This window comes from Salvia hispanica, chromosome 5 (assembly GCF_029641045.1).
Source record: "Salvia hispanica isolate PSC_SH4W2 chromosome 5, Shi_PSC_v1, whole genome shotgun sequence".
Lineage (NCBI taxonomy): Eukaryota > Viridiplantae > Streptophyta > Magnoliopsida > Lamiales > Lamiaceae > Salvia > Salvia hispanica.
In genome coordinates, this window is record NC_142696.1 from 32,581,959 (window position 1) to 32,601,355 (window position 19,397).

General features: G+C 36.5%; 2 protein-coding genes across 9 annotated transcripts; one reads left to right on the top strand and one right to left on the bottom strand.

Moving 5' to 3' along the window:
- Window positions 1-1,364: 1,364 nt before the first annotated feature.
- Window positions 1,365-4,427, bottom strand: LOC125187190 (short-chain dehydrogenase/reductase 1-like). Its single transcript, XM_048083728.2, has 5 exons — window positions 4,321-4,427; window positions 3,989-4,232; window positions 2,240-2,317; window positions 1,978-2,163; window positions 1,365-1,878 (listed from the first exon to the last, which is right to left on the bottom strand). Exons 1-5 carry the CDS (start codon window positions 4,350-4,352, stop codon window positions 1,501-1,503), a joined length of 918 nt encoding a protein of 305 aa, XP_047939685.1. The 5' UTR covers window positions 4,353-4,427; the 3' UTR covers window positions 1,365-1,500.
- Window positions 4,428-12,509: 8,082 nt separating this feature from the next.
- LOC125188624 (bZIP transcription factor (DUF630 and DUF632)) lies at window positions 12,510-18,450 on the top strand. Of its 8 annotated transcripts, none has more exons than XM_089059013.1 (7): window positions 12,510-12,716; window positions 12,840-13,582; window positions 14,225-15,475; window positions 15,856-15,927; window positions 16,518-16,732; window positions 17,218-17,432; window positions 17,613-18,450. In XM_089059013.1, exons 3-7 carry the CDS (start codon window positions 14,287-14,289, stop codon window positions 18,250-18,252), a joined length of 2,331 nt encoding a protein of 776 aa, XP_088915139.1. In that variant the 5' UTR covers window positions 12,510-12,716; window positions 12,840-13,582; window positions 14,225-14,286; the 3' UTR covers window positions 18,253-18,450. The 8 variants fall into 8 exon arrangements, with proteins under 8 accessions (XP_088915139.1, XP_088915140.1, XP_047941538.1 ...); XM_089059014.1 differs by having other exon boundaries at window positions 14,273-15,475; XM_048085581.2 differs by having other exon boundaries at window positions 12,840-13,566.
- The last annotated feature ends 947 nt before the right edge of the window (window positions 18,451-19,397 follow it).

The following is a 19,397-nucleotide window of genomic DNA, read 5'->3' on the forward strand; positions in this document are numbered from 1 at the left end:
TGGTATGTGGATATAAAATAAGGAGATACATCCATCTCTCAAATGGAAATGGGATTTTCAATCCCACCAATATATAAATAATGGGGGTTGGGACTCAATTCCTCATAGCAATTAGCAACCCACATAGTTCTCTTAACTTCTCAAGTTGTGATATTTTCACTCATCTAGATTTAGAGTTTAATAGTAATATAAACTCGTAGTAAGAGTAATTAATTGAATAGATGATTCAAGGTCGAATCTAATTGGTGGAATGATGGGAGTAGAAAGCCCCATCAAAATAAAGAAGATTGACAATAAAATCCAATTCGTATATGCTACATTAACTATTATTTCGTGGAATTAATTAAAGAATTTTTGAAAATCATCCTATAGGATATTTAGGATTGGAGATGTTTGATATATCTCCAATAATTGGTATTAGAGCCCGATCATAGGCTCTGATTTTCAAAATTGTGGCAATTAAATCATTATCATTGTTTTGTCATTTGTGGATGTTGCCAAATGCAATTTTTATTTTTCTATTGGTTTTTTCAAATGAATGTATGTAAACCCATGAAGGTTGACCCCGGTGGATTATGATTTGTCGCTTCATTTTTCTTTGTAAATTCAATATAGTTGAATGGGAGAATGACACGAACAAAAAGGAAAGAACGGAAAAACCTTAGGTAGTTGATTATGACACCGCACATCGTTGTACACTGAAGCTTCATCTACTTCATTATATGCAAATTGGTTGAATATGACAACCGTCATTTTCACCATTTCAATTTCGAAACCACACTTACATTACACATTATAATTTTTAGAATTAATTTATATATATTAAACTTACATATATATTGTAGCGGGTCATCAAGGTAGTGATAAAATGCAAACACATATATTGTACAAACTCCAAACTATGATCTGGACCATTAGAAAATGTCAACAGATGACAAAATAGTAGCAACAGTCATCGGCCCAGATTATAGTTTGGAGTTTATACAATATTTAGAGTTTGCATTTGATCACGTTCTGGGTAATCATAACACAACAATAAACAACATGTTACTGCAAGTCAACATAAATACATATGGAGTAGTATAAATTAGTGGAGTACATCTTTTATATTTATTCGCGCGAACCTACGTAATTGAGATTTTATTAGAATCATCATAAAATCAGTTGTATAAAATAAAAAAAAAATTCTTAAATTTTAAGATTTCTACTGTAAGTTAATTATATGGGACGGTAAAGATTTGAAAAATCTACTAAATTTTAACAATGAAGTACTCCATTAAAAAATTGCATATTGTATGATTATTCCATAACTACCACAAAATTAATACCAATTGTTGAAAAGACCGGAAAATGTGTAAAAGACGTTAGGCAAAAATGACATTTTAGTAAAAAATTTATCTCTATTGTTCAAAGACTACAATTATATTGTTACCAAAAACTAGAACTCAAACCAGTTACAAGATTAGAAGCAAATACAAATAATATGTCCCAACTCCCAAATTAGAAGCAAGCGACATTTGTTCGGTCAAAGTAGCACCCGGTGGGACCTCCATCGGGCAGTAGAGCCAGCATGACGGAGCCTCGAGCCCCCTCTTCCACCGTCAATGGTCCCGTGTGCCAGTTGAGATCGGTGTCCACGTACCCCGGGTGCACACAGTTCACACACATATCCGGATGCTTCCTAGCAAATAGTCTAGTGTAGGCATTTAGAGTTACCTTCGATATGCTGTAAGCCGGTAGCATCTTCTGCCATCCGTTGGTTTCAATCGCTTCCCGTTGCACATCCTGCAGAAACTGCTGCAGAATCCTGTCAATTTTATCCTCTGTTAGAGTGTCTATATCTCCGAGTTCCTTCCTTCTCCGCTCATCAGGGACACGCTGCATCATCACAACACACTCCGAATCTCAACTCCCAACAAATTAAACAAAGCAATCGACTAGATCATGCAAACTATCGTCACGAGTGTCCCAACTCACGGATAATTCTCCCCTCAGGGAAGTAACATTGACGACCCGAGCTCCTGAGGTGGAGCGCTGCAGCAGAGGAAGAAGGCCCTCGGTTACGTTCTTGGCACCATAGTAATTGGTTTGTATGCATTCCTTTGCTGCATCGTACGTTGTTTTCATAACGTCTTGTATCATGTCCACCGCCTTTCCTGCAAGCTGCATTGCCGGAAAAACGAGAAATGACAATTATGTAACAGGGTTCGTCGAGAGCTGCTGCGATATTATGGCTTACCCATATTTCGGGGTCGATATTTTTAGCCCTTAGGCCATCTTCATCAACTTCTACCCCAGTAGCTCCAGCATTGTTAACCTGTCAAAAACAGTACTCCCTCTGTCCTATTTAATATGAAACGTTTTCCTTTTTGGTTGTCCTATTAAAACATAAAATCCCGAGCTGAAAAGTAAATGTGTCATAGTACTCCTAGTATTTATTAGGACGAAGGGAGTATAAATCAGTCTTCTTTGCCCTCAAATTTTAGCAATACAGATAATTGGCTAAAAGGGAATGATACTAAATATTTATAGCTATTGCTTTCTACTCAAAAAGGTCTCTCTAGCTAGTCTTTTTGCTTTTCTAAACACGAAAAAATGTTGTGTCGCTATCACAACAAAACTAAACATGAAGACGATTCGATTAGAATCTGATTCAAACTATGACTAGGAAATATATTAATGGTAAATGTAAGAATATTACTATCAATAAAAATAAAAATAAAAAAAGAAAACATCCACATCCACATCAGCATCAACATCAACATATATTTATCTGTGTTGACGAGATAAAGGACACAGCACTATGCCATTAGTCTCGTTTTCGTATATGACAATGCCTTTGTCCTATAATAGATGTCCCGCTATGATTTAGAAAATGTTGTTATGTGTTTTAAATGGTAAGAGAAAATGAAATGTATTGATATAAGAGACAATTTTTTTCAAAAAAAGAAAATTCTTTTATGAGATAAATTGAAAAGGAAAGTGTGACATCTATTACAGGATAGAGGAGTATTAACGTGTATCATATTACATTTATCAAATAGGAGTATTACATACACTTTTTTTTAGTTCGGAGAAATATAACACTCATAAAATTTAAAACTCACATTCAATTTTCTTTATATAAACAAATTCAGAAAATTATGCACATTTGATAACCAAGGTTGAAATCACTGCTCTCTCCTTGCATTCCATACTCGTTTATAGTACGCCGTATCAGTTTTAATGTAAATTGACAAAGTAAAAGACAAAAAATTGCATTGCATACTCGTTTATTGTACGCCGTATCAGTTTTAATGTAAATTGACAAAGTAAAAGACAAAAAATTAGACTATTACAATATCCGTCCATGAAAAATAGTCATATTATTTCATTTTAGGCCGTTCCCTAAAATAAGTACTCTCCCGGTTCCATTTTCGGCATGATATTTATTGAGTTAAGCGTAGAGAGAATAAAGTAAACAGTTAAAAAAAGAATAAAATAAATGAGAAAATAAAATACTAAGAAATAATAAAAGTATTGCGTTTCACTGATAAAAAGAAAATTTGTAATGAGAAAGATCTAAACATCAATCATTTGTAGCGGGAGATGGGAGTATCTATTTATTTATAGTAAGTCCATCTCTGTATTGTGATGTGTAAAATACTAGTACTATTTTTCCCTTATAATATTTCAACAATTTATTTCTCTATATATCTCGTATTTCTTAAACAATTTTTTAAAACACTGTGTTGTCGATAACAAAAACAAATTTTTGTAGACAGCTAGGTATTTGGCTTTGGACACGTAGGTACTACTACTACATGTGGTTCCAATAGAATGAACCACTTTTTTATAATTTATTTATCCCAAATATTATACCCTCTTATTCCAATTACAACGAACCACTTCTTTTAATCTATCAAGATGGGCTTATTTTTCCGTGAAAGCCAAACAATAAATTGATTGCTCAAAAAATAAAAACGCAATAAAAGTGAAGGAATTTTACCAAAATATGGAGCCTTTGGAATCGCGTTTGGATGAATTGGGCGAGGGAGTGTATGCTTTGCGCGTCTAGTACGTCAAGCTGATGGAATAGTACATTGGAGAGACCCGATTGTTGCAGTCGATTGACGGCTTCCACGCCTCTTTTCTGATTTCTGGCAGTCAAAACAACGGTGACGCCGGCTGTCGCGAGCTGCCGCACTGTCTCGAAACCGATGCCCTTGTTTGCTCCGGTAACCACCGCGTATCTGGAAACACCAAATAGATCTGCATTTTCATCTAGTCTAATTGAAAGTAGTATTTGGATTTGAGGAAAAGAAAGCATCCGATCATTACCTCGTGGCCATGGGTGGGTGATTGAGCTCCATAGATGCAATTACTGAATATTTGTATTTAATATGCTTTGCCAATTTAGCAATTTTTTCAATAATTTATTACTCTCTATTTCATCCAAATCATTATTCACATTATCAATTAACCCAAATTTTTTACTACTAGTGTAGTGTGTTTTACTAATGACCATCGAACCATATCAAGTATTTTTTTATTTTACATGAAATATCTTGTTATTTCACCATAAAATTTATAAGAACACAATAAATAATAAACTAAAAGTTATAAAAATAAACAAACAAAACACATAAATTACTAGGCTTGAGAATCGCAACTTGCATCGAACAACATATATCTAGTCTTGCTTCACTTAAAAAATTAAAATTGTTAAGACAAAAATCATAAGTTCCATAGAGAAGAAGTTTGGTTGAAAATGAGTGGTAAGATGAACAAGTTCATCAATATTGAAAACTGAAATTTGATTATAAAATCAATTTTTCTAGTCATCATGAACGAGGAAAAACTAGGCAGTTTGACTATGGACCAACCTACGGTTCAAACCGATTTTTAGTTTCTTTTTAAGAGCATCCGCAGCGGTGCTCGTCCGTCGCCTTGTCCGTCCGTGCCGCTGGACAGAGCTTGTCCGTCCGCCGCTGGAGCTCGTCCGTCCGTGCCAGCGGCACGGCGCTGCTCTTAGCTAAGAGCACGTCCGTGCCGCTGAGCAGCCATACGTGGCGTGTTTTTATTGGCCAACGGCTATGCCGTTGGCAAATTCGATTTTTAATTTTTTTTAAAAAAAATTCATAATTAATTCAAAATAATACCAAAAAAAAAAAAAATATTTTTGGATTCCCAAAAAAATAGAGCCGTTTATAGACGTTTTTTTTTGGATTTTTGTGAATTTTTATTTTTTATTTTTAATCCCAAAATCATCTATAAATACACACATTCATCATCCACTTACACACATTCATCATCCACTTTTCACATTAAATTATCTCTCATTCATACTTTTTCATACTAAATCATCTACATCTTCCAAACTCTCTCTAAAAAATTCAAAAATGGATTTCACCAATCTCATTGCGGAAGCGGAGCGCGAAGAACAAGAATATTATGAACAATATCGTGCCGCCTATGAAGCCTATGTCGCCGCCAACGCCCCTCCTCCTCAACCAACTAGAGCAAAACGTCGCTACATCCCTCGTGATCGAGAGGGAGCCCATGAAAGGCTCTTTGCCGACTATTTTTCCGACCAGCCACGGTATCCACAAGATTACTTTCGGCGCCGTTTTCGCATGTCAAAACGGTTGTTTATGCGTATTGTCACCACATTGTCCACCCGCGTTGAATACTTTCAAGAAGGTGCAGACGCAACCGGTCGGCAAAGTCTCACGGCGTTGCAAAAGTGTACTTGTGCCATCCGACAACTTGCTACTGGGCAAACGGCTGACCTCTTCGACGAGTATTTGCATGTCGGTGAGTCAACTGGAATCCTATGCCTCAAGAGTTTTTGCGACGGCGTTCGTTCTGCTTTCGGCGAGGAATTCCTTCGGGCACCCACCACCGACGATTGTCAACGGTTGCTTCGTCTTCACGAAACAGTCCACGGTTTTCCCAGTATGCTAGGCAGCATTGACTGCATGCATTGGAAGTGGAAGAATTGCCCGACTGCTTGGAGGGGGCAACACTTAAGCGGCCACAAAGGTGGCGGCCCAACGCTTATCCTTGAAGCGGTCGCCGACTACCGCCTATGGATTTGGCATGCATATTTCGGTGTTGCCGGATCCAACAACGACTTGAACGTGCTATATTCTTCACCACTCTTCGATGATGTTTTGAATGGTGTAGCACCGGCGATCGACTTCACCGTCAACAGAAATGCATACCACATGGGTTACTATCTCGCCGATGGTATCTACCCAAGGTGGTCGACTTTCGTGAAGTCGTTCAGCAATCCACAAGAGCCGAGACGGATTCTTTTTGCACAGCGTCAAGAGTCTGCTCGGAAAGACGTCGAAAGAGCTTTTGGTGTCCTTCAAGGCCGATTCAACATTGTGAAGTCCCCTTCTCGGCTTTGGTACGTTAAGAATATCGCCGACATCATGTACACGTGCATTATCTTGCACAACATGATTATAGCTGACGAAGGACCGATGGCGGGTAACTTTTACGACGAGGATGAAGCCGGAAGCTCAACCGCGAGGTTTCCCCCACGTCGAGGTGTGCATACGACGGTGAACGAGAGGATGGAAAGAAGACACATAATGCGCGATACAAGAGCCCACACTGAGCTACAAAAAGATCTAATCAATCACATTTGGGCGAAATTCGGCAACGAGTAGTGTAATTTTTAATTTTTAGGATTTTATTTGTGTAATTTTTAATTTTTAGGATTTTAATTATGTAATTTTTAATTATTTTGTAATTTGTAATAGTATTTCGGATATTTTAATGCATTTTAATATTGTGAAAATGTTTTTATTTAAATTGAATAATAGAATGGTGGGACCCTTGAGCTTGTCCTTAGCTAAGAGCACGAATGTGGGTGTTGTGCTCTTAGCTAAGGACAAGCAGTAAAAGTGGGTCCGGACCCACTTCCGTGCTCTTGACTAAGAGCACGGATGGGGATGCTCTAAGACTTTCTAATAACTTGTTTTATATACTAATTTATATACTACACGAAATAGAGAATCATAAAGGATGTCAGAGTTATAAGATTAAATCACGCAATTATCAGCTTAAAACATAGTAGAACTACTTTTTAGTATACCAATCCTCAACATTACTTGTTTGTGTTTTAACACTCTCTTTATAAAGGACGTCAGAGTTATTACATTTGTTTCGTCCACTCTACTACAATCATATTATGCATGAATAAATATTTTAGGTACAACAAATCATACAAAATCAATGGCTTCTACAATGAATTGGTTATATTGAACTGGTATTTATCTGAATTGGTTATATTAAACTGGTATTTAATTTATCTATGATCTCCAATAGATGTTCTATATTTGATCGATGTGAGTTTTAAAAAATGTTGACTTTGTATAAAAAATTAAAATGAGTGAAAAAAGTTAATAGAATATGAGTAATACTTTTAAATATTAGGGCATCCACAATGGGACGCCCTAAGCGATGCCCTATGCACCGCCACGTCAGCATTTTATCCTCCTCCTATTCCACCTGCAGTGGGGCGGACTATAGCCCGCCCTAAGCGACGCCCTAAGCATTTCACTATTTTGTATTTATATTTTTATTATGTTTGCAAATGTAAATAAAAATAATAAACAAATAAAAACAACACAATTAAAGAGAAATTTTAATTTTACTTAATTAAAAAAAAAGTTACAAAATAAGAAATAAAAAAAAGTACTAAATACAAAAAAAGGAGGCTAGTCTAAAGAAGTCCCAACTTGCGGCTGAGGCCATCGATCATCCGCTGGATGCCCTCGATTTGAGCTGGGTTGGTCGCCTGCATGAGGGCGGTGTGCGCGTCCAACAACGTCCGGTAGTCGGAGGAGGCCGCCAAATCCGCGTACGCATGGGCCGCGGTCGAAGTCGCGGACGGCGTCGAACTCGGGGTCGGCGACGGGGCTTGCTCAGGCGGCGCGACGGAGGAGGATGTGGCCTTGCCCTTGGCAGCCTTGACGCCAGGGGGTCGCCGGAAGGATATCGGTGTGTCGGAACTCTCATCCTCGAACACCGGACTGTTGAGGTCCATCGGAGACGCGCCGCTATCGCTACTTGTATAATCATTGAAGGTGCGCTTCGACGCCCTCCTCCTCGCCGCCGTCGGTTGGGGAATCACACCACCAACGAACTTTTGCTTGTCCCTCAAGAGCACCCAGGACTGGTAGTGCTTGAAATCGCCGTACAATGAAATGTGACTGCATCGCTTTGTCCCGCACATCCGCGAGACTCTCGCCACTGACCTGCTCCCTCTCGCACTTCTCGTACTCCGCCGCGAACAAATTTACCTGCTTCTTTATTTGATCCCAGTGCTTGCGGAGCTGCTCCCTTTGGCGCTTGTACGCGTTCACCGGCTTGGCCGCGTTGTATTTCTCGGCGATGCGCTCCCAATATGCAGTCACCCTCTGGTTGTTGGCGTACACCGGATCCTCCGAAATCAATCCAACATCTCGTCAAGACGATGGATTCGGGGTCGGAGTAGTTCGTCCTGTCCGGGGCGAACTCTTCACACACCTCCGTTGTAGGCAACTTCTGGGCTCGTGCCTTTGTCCGCTTCTTCTTGGTGGCGGACCCGGAAGCGGCGGCGGCGGAGGGAGCGGCGGCGTAGGGGCGGTGTGGAGACGGTTCCATATCGGACAACCCGTATGAGCCGGTGGAAAAGTCGGGATCGTACTCGGCGTTGGTGTTGAATGGCCGGTATTCGTCGGGTTATGTACCCGACCATCGTGCACCACCGAACATCGGACTATTCGGATAATCTCCAGAATCCATTTTGCTTGAAAATGTAGTGAATTTGATGAGAGTGAAGTGAGAAAAATGAAGTGTGAAAAATGAAGTGAATTTGATATATATAGGTTTTGAAAATTTAATAAAATTAAAAAAAAAAAACTAAACCGTGTCGCATCGTCCGCCTCGTCCACAGTGGCGGACGATGCGACGGACGATGGGTATCCTCCGCGGACGATGTATCGGGCGCGGACGATGGGTTACCCATCGTCCGCGATGCTGCAGTGGCGGACGATGCGACAGACGATGCATCGTCCGTCGCATCGTCTGCCCCATTGCGGATGCCCTTAGTTTTATAAATAATTATGAGTAGATAGAGTTTGTTGAATGTGAAGTTTATTTATTAAAATTGATAAAAATAAAATATTTAATAGGAACCATCTAAACAAAATACTCACTCCGTCCACGAATTTTGAAGAAATATGAGTTAAATGGTTAGTAAAATGTGGGTCCTACTTTTATGTATAAGTTTTATAATAATTTGTGAGTATGATGAGTTAGTGTAATGTGAGTTCCATTAAAAAAATAGAAGTAAAAGTAAAAATGTTAATTAATTATGGGTGGACGAAAAAGGAAATTGATGTCAATTAATCGTGAACGAAGGTATATGAGATATTTAATAGAGAAAGTTAGATAGGTCCAGTCACCGTTGTAATTAAGCAAAACAATCCACCGTTTATAATGTCCATTGGACATGAATAAATAATTTTATTATAAGCACATAATTTCAAAAACAAGAGAATCTTGAGTCACATGGATTAAACGGTAAGTTGAATTATGAATTAGTGGAATGCTTAACGAAAAATAATGAATCAAGTACTCGAGTGATAGTTAAATATTTCCATCCCATAAACATGATCAAAAAGTTATGTCTTGTGAATCATGCATCATCATTCTGTTAAAGCTCAAAGTCATGAATCAAGTATACACACTTTACACATATATTTGCTTTATGGCTAACTAATGGTATGCATGATCATGTGCCTAAAGTTTTTTCAAATAAGATATCACCATCCTTTCCTTTTTTACCACAAAAATGTACATATTTGAAAAAGTTACTCTATGTGAATCTCAATCCACTATGTATAAAAGAAAATAAAAAAAGAATTTATATGTATTGCATTTATATACTCCATCTATCTAAGTTGAGTAAATCTAATTATAGTAGAGAACTGAAACAGAAGTAGTCAAGTAGTGTAAGTACTATTTTATAAACAAGAGAATCTTGATCAGTCACAGCCTAAGTTTTGAGCAATGCATGTGCTGTAGCATATGTTGATTTACTGTAACATGAATAAATAATTTCTGATTTGAACATGAAATTTAATCGTTGTCACATGTCAGTGGTTAAGTAAATTAAGAAGAATCTTGAAATGTGTTCTTGATTGTCCTTTGCAAGTACATTGCATTGCTGGAGTGTTAAGATTCTTATTCTTATTTTTTTTTTGAACTTGCTAGATTATGTTGCGATCTTGATAAATTCAACCAATAGGATGAGTAAATTTTTTACAAGAGTTAATTGTCGAATAAATCATGGCATAACTATTTTGACCATTATGCCCCTACTTTTTGGTGTCCTTAAATTCAAATGAACTATTCTATTCACAAAATTGTCACTACATTTCAATCCTTATTAGAGCATCTCTAAGGAAGAAAGATAAATTGAGAAGATATAAATTAAAATGACAAATAAAAACAATTAATATTTTATCCTTTTTGTCAAGAAGAGGTATAGATACATTTTTTAAATAAAAGAAGGTATAATATCTTCCTATATATCCTTTTTATTGAAACATGAACTTTTTGAAAGAAAAGTAAATATGATAGTTATTTTTCTTTAGAGAAGATGATCTTATTTAAACGTTTACGTGTATTTATCACCAAAATATGGTTTCGATTAAAGTGCGTAAATCTTCAAAATTGATAAAGGTATCAAACCTAAAAATCCAACCCAGTCCCACTGAGCCAACCAATAGGAACTAAAAAGCTAAAAATAACTTTGATCAGATAAGCCTGGTATGTTTTGTATTTTAGTTAATATACAGTTCTAAAGTATTATCATAATTGGTGTGGTCTTTATCACAATGTTAACATCACAAATTTAAAAAGTATTGTGTATTTGTTCTGAAACTTATTGGATGTCACCAATATTTTAGAGCTAGATTTTAGTGGTCCATCAGAGCATCCGCATGATCGGATGTTGGTGGTCGGGGGAGACGTCTGTAAATATAACCACATTTTATCTATTCTCTCAAAAAAATAGTTTTTTCAAAAAAACGGATCTGATTCTCAATGACAATGTATTCTTTGATGTTTTATTGAAATGTACATGGAGGTTGTGTTACGAAAATACACACACCAACGTATTCCAGCACTAGCACTAAAGTATAGTACTACATTTTAAAATTTTAATTTATAGGACTTACTTTTTATAAATTTTTAATAAAATATTTTTTTTATTTATATTGTTATGAATTTTATTTTACAATTATTTGAAGCTAAAATAATGAATAGTAGTAGTACATACTAACGTAGATGTATGACTGGATGGATGATGAGATTGTATATGACTGTGGGACTCGTGGTCTGATACATAAATTGAAGGGAATAACGACGTGATCGATTAAAGGTATGACTGGATGAGAAGAGTTTTCTTTACATTATTTTCTCTCTTAGTTTGTCATTTTTTCATTTTAATTATTTATTATTATTTTTATAAAATGGGTGCAGAAAAGTCAACGAGACTCCTAATGGTGAACGGAGGAAATATGTTAATTTTGGCTATATTCAATGGTCCGAGTATTGTTGGGTTGAAAAAAACAGATCTCGGACAATTTTCAAACATATCAATCTGACCGACCTAATATAGTAAACTGATCACTTTTCGGGACAATTGTTATATCTAATTTCTACCCCACACACACACACACACACATATATATATATATATATAGAGGGAGATGATCAAAATAAGAATGCATTTAAATCCAGAAATGCAGCTCAAATCTTGGCCCTAGGATTAGATGATCTAATGGTCAATAATTAACCCAAAACACAGAAGGTGATAATTAAGTACTTTTAGGTCATATTATAAGATTTGGGTTTATGTCATGTTAAGGTCATTTAATTTCATGCTTTGTTAGCATGACCTAAAAATAAATTAACTATGACCTAAAAATGCCTTACGTATGACCGTGTTCTGTGTTTCTATATTAAAATCCGGTTTTCATAGATCAAAACCCTATATAGGCACTTCTTTATATATAAATGAACATAAATTTAAAGACCATGTAACGATTGACTTATATCTAATTTTTTTTTCCCAGATATTAATCACTCTAATATTAAGTTGTATACCGTTATATTGCATTTCTTTTTATTAATGATAGAAGTAGCTAATTTATGTAAAATAGACTTATAATTGCTGCTATGAGGAAGTCTTATGTTAAAAAATTTGCTAATTCAAAGTTATAGGTTACTAATCAAATCCAAATTTCAATACAATTGAAAGTATAGAACATAAATTACAGTAACCGACTATAATTTTAAATTTGAATTTAAAATAAACCGACTATATTTATGTTGCGAAGGAATTCAATTCCATTTTCTTCTCCCAATTCCCAATGTAAACTTTTTCCACGCACACCATTAATCAATTAAAAAGGAAATAATAAGGCATCAAGATCAATCTTTAACTGAGAATAATATTATTCCATTCCATTTCTTGTGCTAAGTCAGCGGGGGTCCACACCCCTCTTCAACCCAACCCCCTTTCGATTGCCATTGCATGCAAACTTAACCCCTGATTTGGACTCTTGTCAGCTGTCACTCTCCTGCAGACGATCCCTAAAAGGCTAAAAGGGACTCCCTTTCTTCACTTTCGCAATCCCAATCGCCACCCACTTCACAATTCTCAGGTAAAGAAATGGGATACGCGTGATTGCTTAGTTTTTCACTTTGATTTTGTGGGATTCTTGGTTTTTCCTGTTGTGGGTTCTGCTCAGTGAGGCTTGATTGTTGTGGGATTTGCTTGATTGCAGTTTTTTTGTGGTGGATTTTCAATTCCAATCGGCTTGTTTATTTTATTAAAGGTGGGATCTTTTTGTATTTTCAATCCCAATCGGATTAAAGGTGGGATCTTTTGTATTTTCTGGTATGAATTGGTGTTGTCTGATTCGTGGTTGATGGTTTTGGTAGCTTGAATTAATCACTTGCCAGTTTAAAGCGTGGCGTTTTCATTTTTGGGTCAGATGCTTTTGTTCGTGTTTTCCAGTTGGATGTGATAGCTGACCTTTTTGATGAGGCTTTTGGTCTTGTTTGATTTTGGTTACAAGTTTGGAATCAGAGGGATATTAGGGGAGATTACAATTGAAATTACTTGGATAGATTAGATTTATGGTATGTGCTTTCTCTGATTTCATATGCTTTAGGCCAAAGGGAGAGATGCTGATCATGTTGCTCTTGATGTTGTTGCTTTAGTTTTTAGTCGTTTTCTAGTGGTATTTCTTTCATCTGGAAATTGATGGCTCTATAATGCAAAGTGCAAAATATTATGTTTGTGTTTGTTTCTTCAACCAAATGTCAAGTTATGGCGTCCAGTTGATCGGTTGCCTATGTTAAGTGTGAAAGTGTGCTTAAGCGCTCAATCATAACACGCAAATTACTTTGTCTCTAACTTTTGTTTACTCAAGTTCAGTGACTAGCCAAATTATTCAGTAAGGTGGTATCACATAATTCGGATATAGGAACAGATGCTTTTAGAGGCAGGTAATAACTTTGGTTGGTAAGTAGATCGAATTTTATTCATAAAACAACTACCAGCACTGACTGTAATTCAACAATATGCCATAGAGAAATAGCAAAGAAGTCAAAGTCATGAATACACCTGCTGTTCGAATCATGTTGATTTTCAGTTCATATATTGCCTCATGATTTCTGTAATTTTGTTTGTGTATCAAAATACACATGTTACTGAACAATTAGTGTGATTTAGCCCATGTTACCATTATTTTTACCTTGCATCCTTTTCCTTTTTCCCCATGAGATGTGATACTCGGATACTGAATTTATGACTTCCTGTTATATTCTAATTATGGGTTTTTCATAGTCTAGATTAAGCCTCTAAGCTACTTTGTCATATTATGTATGCTACTCTTGGATTATCAGCCATTGTTGTTCATTGATGAAACATAATAATTTTTTAAAAATCATAAAGTGATTAAAAAGAAACATTTTTGAATTGTCAATTTGATCTGAAATACTATTTTGATTCAAAGTGGTAGTGCGGATTTTCTGTAATTGTAGATGATTTCTTTGATTATAGTGTCTGTGATTATTCATTGAAATTATGTTATGCATATAGTAACAATTCGAATAGTGTTTGTTGTGAGTGCTAATCTAACAGACGTTAAATGTTTACTCTTAGGACGGCTCATATAAAAAAGAAGAAGCTTTTATGCTGATTTGGCTACAGACTGTTTTAGGTTAATGGGAGCCTCAAATTCTAGATTGGAAGAAGACAAGAGTCTGCAGCTATGCCGGTCGAGAAAGAAATTCATCAAACAGGCACTAAACGGCAGATGTTCTCTTGCAGCTGCTCATATAGGATATATCGAGGAACTGAAAATCGTAGGATCAGCTTTGAGGAGATTTGTGGAATTCGATTCTCAATTCGAGAATTTAGCACATTCTTCAACGTGTGCAACTCCAGAGCCCCATTCTTTGAAGTCTGTTTCTCGATTATCTTTTTCCTCCCGGTCTTTATCGCAAAATGTTGATGCAATCGGAAATCTTTCGCCACCTTCTTCCACCCCTGTTTCGACTCAGTTCCAATCTCATCATATGAAATTTAGAGGCTCGTTTTCTACCAAAGTCGAAGAAAAGCCTCCCGTGCCTTTTGCAGTGTCGGTTTCTTCTACAACTCCTCCAACTACCACCCCTCGCTCCACGGAAACACCACAAGCATCGCCTTTTGAAACTGCTGAAGCAACAGAAAATTCTCCTTGGGATTATTTTGGTCTATTTCATCCAATCGATCAGCATTTATCTACACAAGAGGGCCATGGATTTGATCAGGGTTCAGAGAATTTAGATGAGATAAGGCATCAAAGGGTAGAGGGAGGGGCTCGCGGAATAGGTAATACAGAAGATAAATTATCATCTGATGGAATAGAAGATTCACAGATATCAGATGATGAATTTGATGAGCCCTCCACTGCTACCCTTGTTCGAAGTTTCAAAAATGTGAACAGGTCTATAGAGAATCTTCTCAATGAAGATTCGTCTTCCATACCTTCTGAAAATAGAGTATCAGAAACCAAGTTTTCAGGTGCTGAAAATGTAAAGGGAACAAGAGAAGCTATTGTCAATGGAGTTTCACCACCTAAGCCATCAGAAATATCAGAAATCAAGTTAACGAATGGGAAGAACAATAACAACTCACCTGATTTGTCCCCTCTACGAGCTCCATCTTCCAGATTTGTGCATTTGGATGATGTCAAGATAACACCAGTGAAACAAACCGAAGTCGAAGATCAAGTTGTACCAAAGGACTTTCTTTCGAGCATGAAAACTATTGATCAGCTTTTTGCTAAAGCATCTGAATCAGGAAAAGAAGTTCCAAAGATGCTTGAAGCAAATAAATTCCATTTCCGACCAGTTACTCATGGAAAACAAGGTAAGCTCTGTGTGCGTGTGCGCTTGTGTAAGTTTTTATGCATGCTGCAAATACATTATCTTTTAGAAAAATTATCTTGGGAATTTTTTAGTGGGATGTCGACTAATATTTGTTGGAGAGCTTTTAGTTTCTTGGGCCGGTACATCATATTGATTGGCTGTGGCAGAATATTATTTTTATCAAGTTTCGCCAAAAAAAAAAAAAAAAAGGTTTGAGTTATTAAGCTGCTGCACAGTATCATAATGATAGAGAAGTAGCTCCCTTTTTTGAGATGACAAAGTGGAATATATCTAATAAAAAATTATAAACACTTTGTTCCTTTCATTATTCTGTCTTTGTAATGGTAAAAGCGTGAACTTGGGTGAATTCTTTTGTGGCAGGTGGGTCAGCTACCTCATTATTAATGAAATCTTGTTTTTCCTGTGGGGATGACCCAAGTCAGGTTCCACAAGGTATGTTTCTCCACCTTACTCTATATACAGTTTTTCTCCCTCCTAAATCTTCTCCTCGTCGTAAGTACACCCTATATCAAATGGATGAATACCATCCCATCAATTTAGGCCTGAGCAAAGAATATTAAATAATGAAAGAATAAAACATAGTATCAGATTATCTACCTTTTGTATGCTATCAACAGACTGTTAAGTTTAACTTGGTTTTCATGTAGTTTAAGTTGTGGAAGTACTCACTTTGATATGTATCATGAGGCATACAGCAGCGAGTAATGTATGATTTTGTTAATTGTCGGAAAGGAGAACAGAGGTAAAAAGTAAAAATGTCGGACCTAGTTTTCTTTGTTTAGAGCTCAGCTGCTCCATTTTATGGGACATGTTAGAAAAGAGTTTTCATATTGGCAATTCAGCTATGAAGTTACCACAGCAAGAGAAGGAAAAAAGCCAACGGCATTCCGTATTGTTTGAAAAAAGAGCACTTTGCATTTCAAGTGTTCTCTAGTCTCTCTATGTCTAATGGTTTAACCTTTTGTTTGTGCTATTGTTGCAAAGAGAAATGGTTCCTTAAGTTATTTCTGTTTTCTATGTAGAGCCGCCGCAAGAATCTGTCAAGTACTTGACTTGGCATCGCACAACATCATCTCGGTCCGCTTCATCTCGGAATCTTCTTGGTGTGAATTCCAGTGATGGTGTTGAAGATCTTAGTACGAATCTCTTTGACAACTTCTGTATGGTCTCTGGAAGCCATGCATCAACCTTGGATAGGCTTTATGCATGGGAGAAGAAGCTTTATGACGAAGTTAAGGTAAGTACTGAGTGGATGTTCATCAGTGATACTATCAATCTATAGAATTATTATTCTAGTGCGATGATTGCTTCAGCTTAAATCTCTCACCTAATTATCATATTTTTTTTTGAACTTTTTCCATGAGCAATATCTCTAAATCTTATCTTTTTGACACATGCGTAAGTCGTTTTACTTAATTATTGTGTGAACTGTGAACTAATTTCACATTGAAATTTAATTTGTCAATCACTCTACTCGTGGAAATAATAATGACGCTGCATCTTTAGTGTGTGGGATCAAAGCATTCTCTTGAATGAGTATAGCGTAAGAGTTATGTTGGCATTGGCTGAGCACGAATTAATCCATTTTCTTCAGTCATCCAGAAGATTTTATTTGTATTTTTGCTTGTAGTTTATTTGTTCAAATAAATTGGTTTTGCATGCATCCATATTTTTCAGTATTTTCCTTTGTTATGCCATCTGATAGAAGGTCTCCTCTTTCAGGCTGGTCAGATTCTTAAGAGTAATTTTGATCAGAAATGCAGACTTCTTCGACAACAAGAATCACAAGGAGAGAATACCGACAAGACGCGAGCTGCAGTCAAAGGACTGCACTCGAGAATTAGAGTTGCTGTTCAGAGAATTGATTCCATCTCAAAGAAGATCGAAGAAATTAGAGATAGAGAGCTTCAGCCGCAGCTCGAGGAACTAATAGAGGGGTATGCACCTAACTTGAAATTGCATAATGTTAACTTGAAAGTGCATATATGTATACATAATTTTATGCACTTGAATACTTATATGTACCTTTTGTTTTCAACATTATGCATTTTTGTGTAGAACATTGAATCTATGATACAATGGTTATTTATATGATTGTCTCTTGTTGCAAACCACAGATTAAGGAAGATGTGGGAGATGATGTTGGAATGCCACAAGCTTCAACTTCATACGATATCGGTATCTCAAATGCCCGGGAGCATGAAAATCATTATACAGTCGGATTCGCGGAAACAGATCACCATCCATCTCAAGAATGAACTAAGCTATCTGTCATCCATCTTCACGAAATGGATCAACGCACAGAAACTCTACGTGGAATCCATCAACAAGTGGCTCTTCAAGTGTGTTTTGCTTCCGCAGAATACTTCCAAGCGAAACAAAAGGATGAGACCTCCGCCCATACAGAACATGGGGCCGCCAATATACATGATATGTGGTGCTTGGTTGGAGATGTTCGACAAACTCCCTGCTAAAGGAGTCGTCGATTCTATCAAGGATTTGGAGGTGGAAGTAGCGCACTTTCTCCCTCATCAAGAGAAGAGCCAGGGGAAGGCCGCAACAAGTACTACAATACTGGGAGACGAAGTCTTGCAAGACCGGACACCTGCTCTGGATCGTTTCAGGACGAGCTTGACTGGATTTCTCGGGCAGCTGAACAACTTTGCTGAGTCATCAGAGCGGATGTTCTCCGACCTACAAAAGGCAATCCAGGAAGCTAAGAATAACTATGAACAATTCAAGTCACAACAGTCATAGTCATTGAGAATTTGCAAATAATAGGAGAATGTTTAAATTGAAAAAATAAGAATTTCATACATAGATATAGAACTACAGGTTCACAGGAGACATCTGTACATGTGGTTATCCAATAAACTTCATAGTTTGAAAAGAGATTTTTCAACCAAAGCTCAACTGGATTTGGTTAGTTTGGAATATTTGTTATTCATTATATCTGATTTGGTGTATTGAATTGAATTCATAACTAATCCAAAAATGAGGAAGCTATTTTTGTCACCTTGATAAAACAAGGTTCCAAGAAGGGTGGATCAAATGTGTTGGACAGTTACTTTTTGACCATTTATTTATTCGAATTAGTTTTGCTCCGGGCCAAAGATAGCCGGTTCCGATTCCACCAAAATTGAAACGGTAACCGGCTCGACAAGAGAGCCGGTTATAGTTTCAGTTCAAATCTGATGATTTTTCGTTAATTTTTGCTAGTTTAGGTTCAAAACCCATGGTTTCCGATTTTTAATTTTATAATTTAATAAATTAATGTGACATAATATAAAAATATACATTTAGTAATAATTAAAAAATATTTTCATTAAAATTGATTTAATAATAATTTATTTTACAAATTACTAAGTTTAAAAAATAAATAAACTTCAAATATAGAATTAAATAAATTATACATTTAAAGTTAATAAGTATACAACTAAGATACTTAAGTACAAAATTGAAACCCAAATTAAATTACATGTATTTAACAAAAAAATACATGTAATCTTGTCATGTTTTGTCTTGTGAAAAATGATTTTGGCACAACTTAATCTTTATAACCGTTAAGACTTCAAAACTTAAGATTGAGTTCACTAGTAAATTTAAGTAAGGGCATAAAGGCATTGACTCAATACTCCCTATGGATCACCTAGTACATTCCCTACTACACACACAAACATAATAAGTGATGGTATTGAATGTTGATCAATACTGAGGATCGGGTTAAGGGTTAAGCCTGGTCAAACCCTAGTCTAGGTTGGAGTTGACTCACGCTAGGGCTTGCATAGGTGCTTCAGTGCTCCTCAAAAGAAAATTAAGTCCATTCATCATCCATAACATAAGAAGCTTCATTCGAAAGTCGAAACTCTAGTTTTATTTCTATTCCAATTTTTATTTCTATG

Excerpts from the sequence above, each read along its gene's own strand:
- LOC125187190 (XM_048083728.2), bottom strand. The coding sequence starts at position 4,352 with ATGGAGCTCAATCACCCACCCATGGCCACGAG. Across the intron at positions 2,318-3,988 it reads TCCAAAGGCTCCATATTTTG|GTTAACAATGCTGGAGCTAC; the intron begins GTAAAATTCCTT and ends TGTTTTTGACAG. Across the intron at positions 1,879-1,977 it reads CCCTGAGGGGAGAATTATCC|CGTGTCCCTGATGAGCGGAG; the intron begins GTGAGTTGGGAC and ends GTGATGATGCAG.
- LOC125188624 (XM_048085578.2), top strand. Across the intron at positions 15,928-16,517 it reads CCCAAGTCAGGTTCCACAAG|AGCCGCCGCAAGAATCTGTC; the intron begins GTATGTTTCTCC and ends TTTTCTATGTAG. Across the intron at positions 17,433-17,612 it reads CTCGAGGAACTAATAGAGGG|ATTAAGGAAGATGTGGGAGA; the intron begins GTATGCACCTAA and ends TGCAAACCACAG.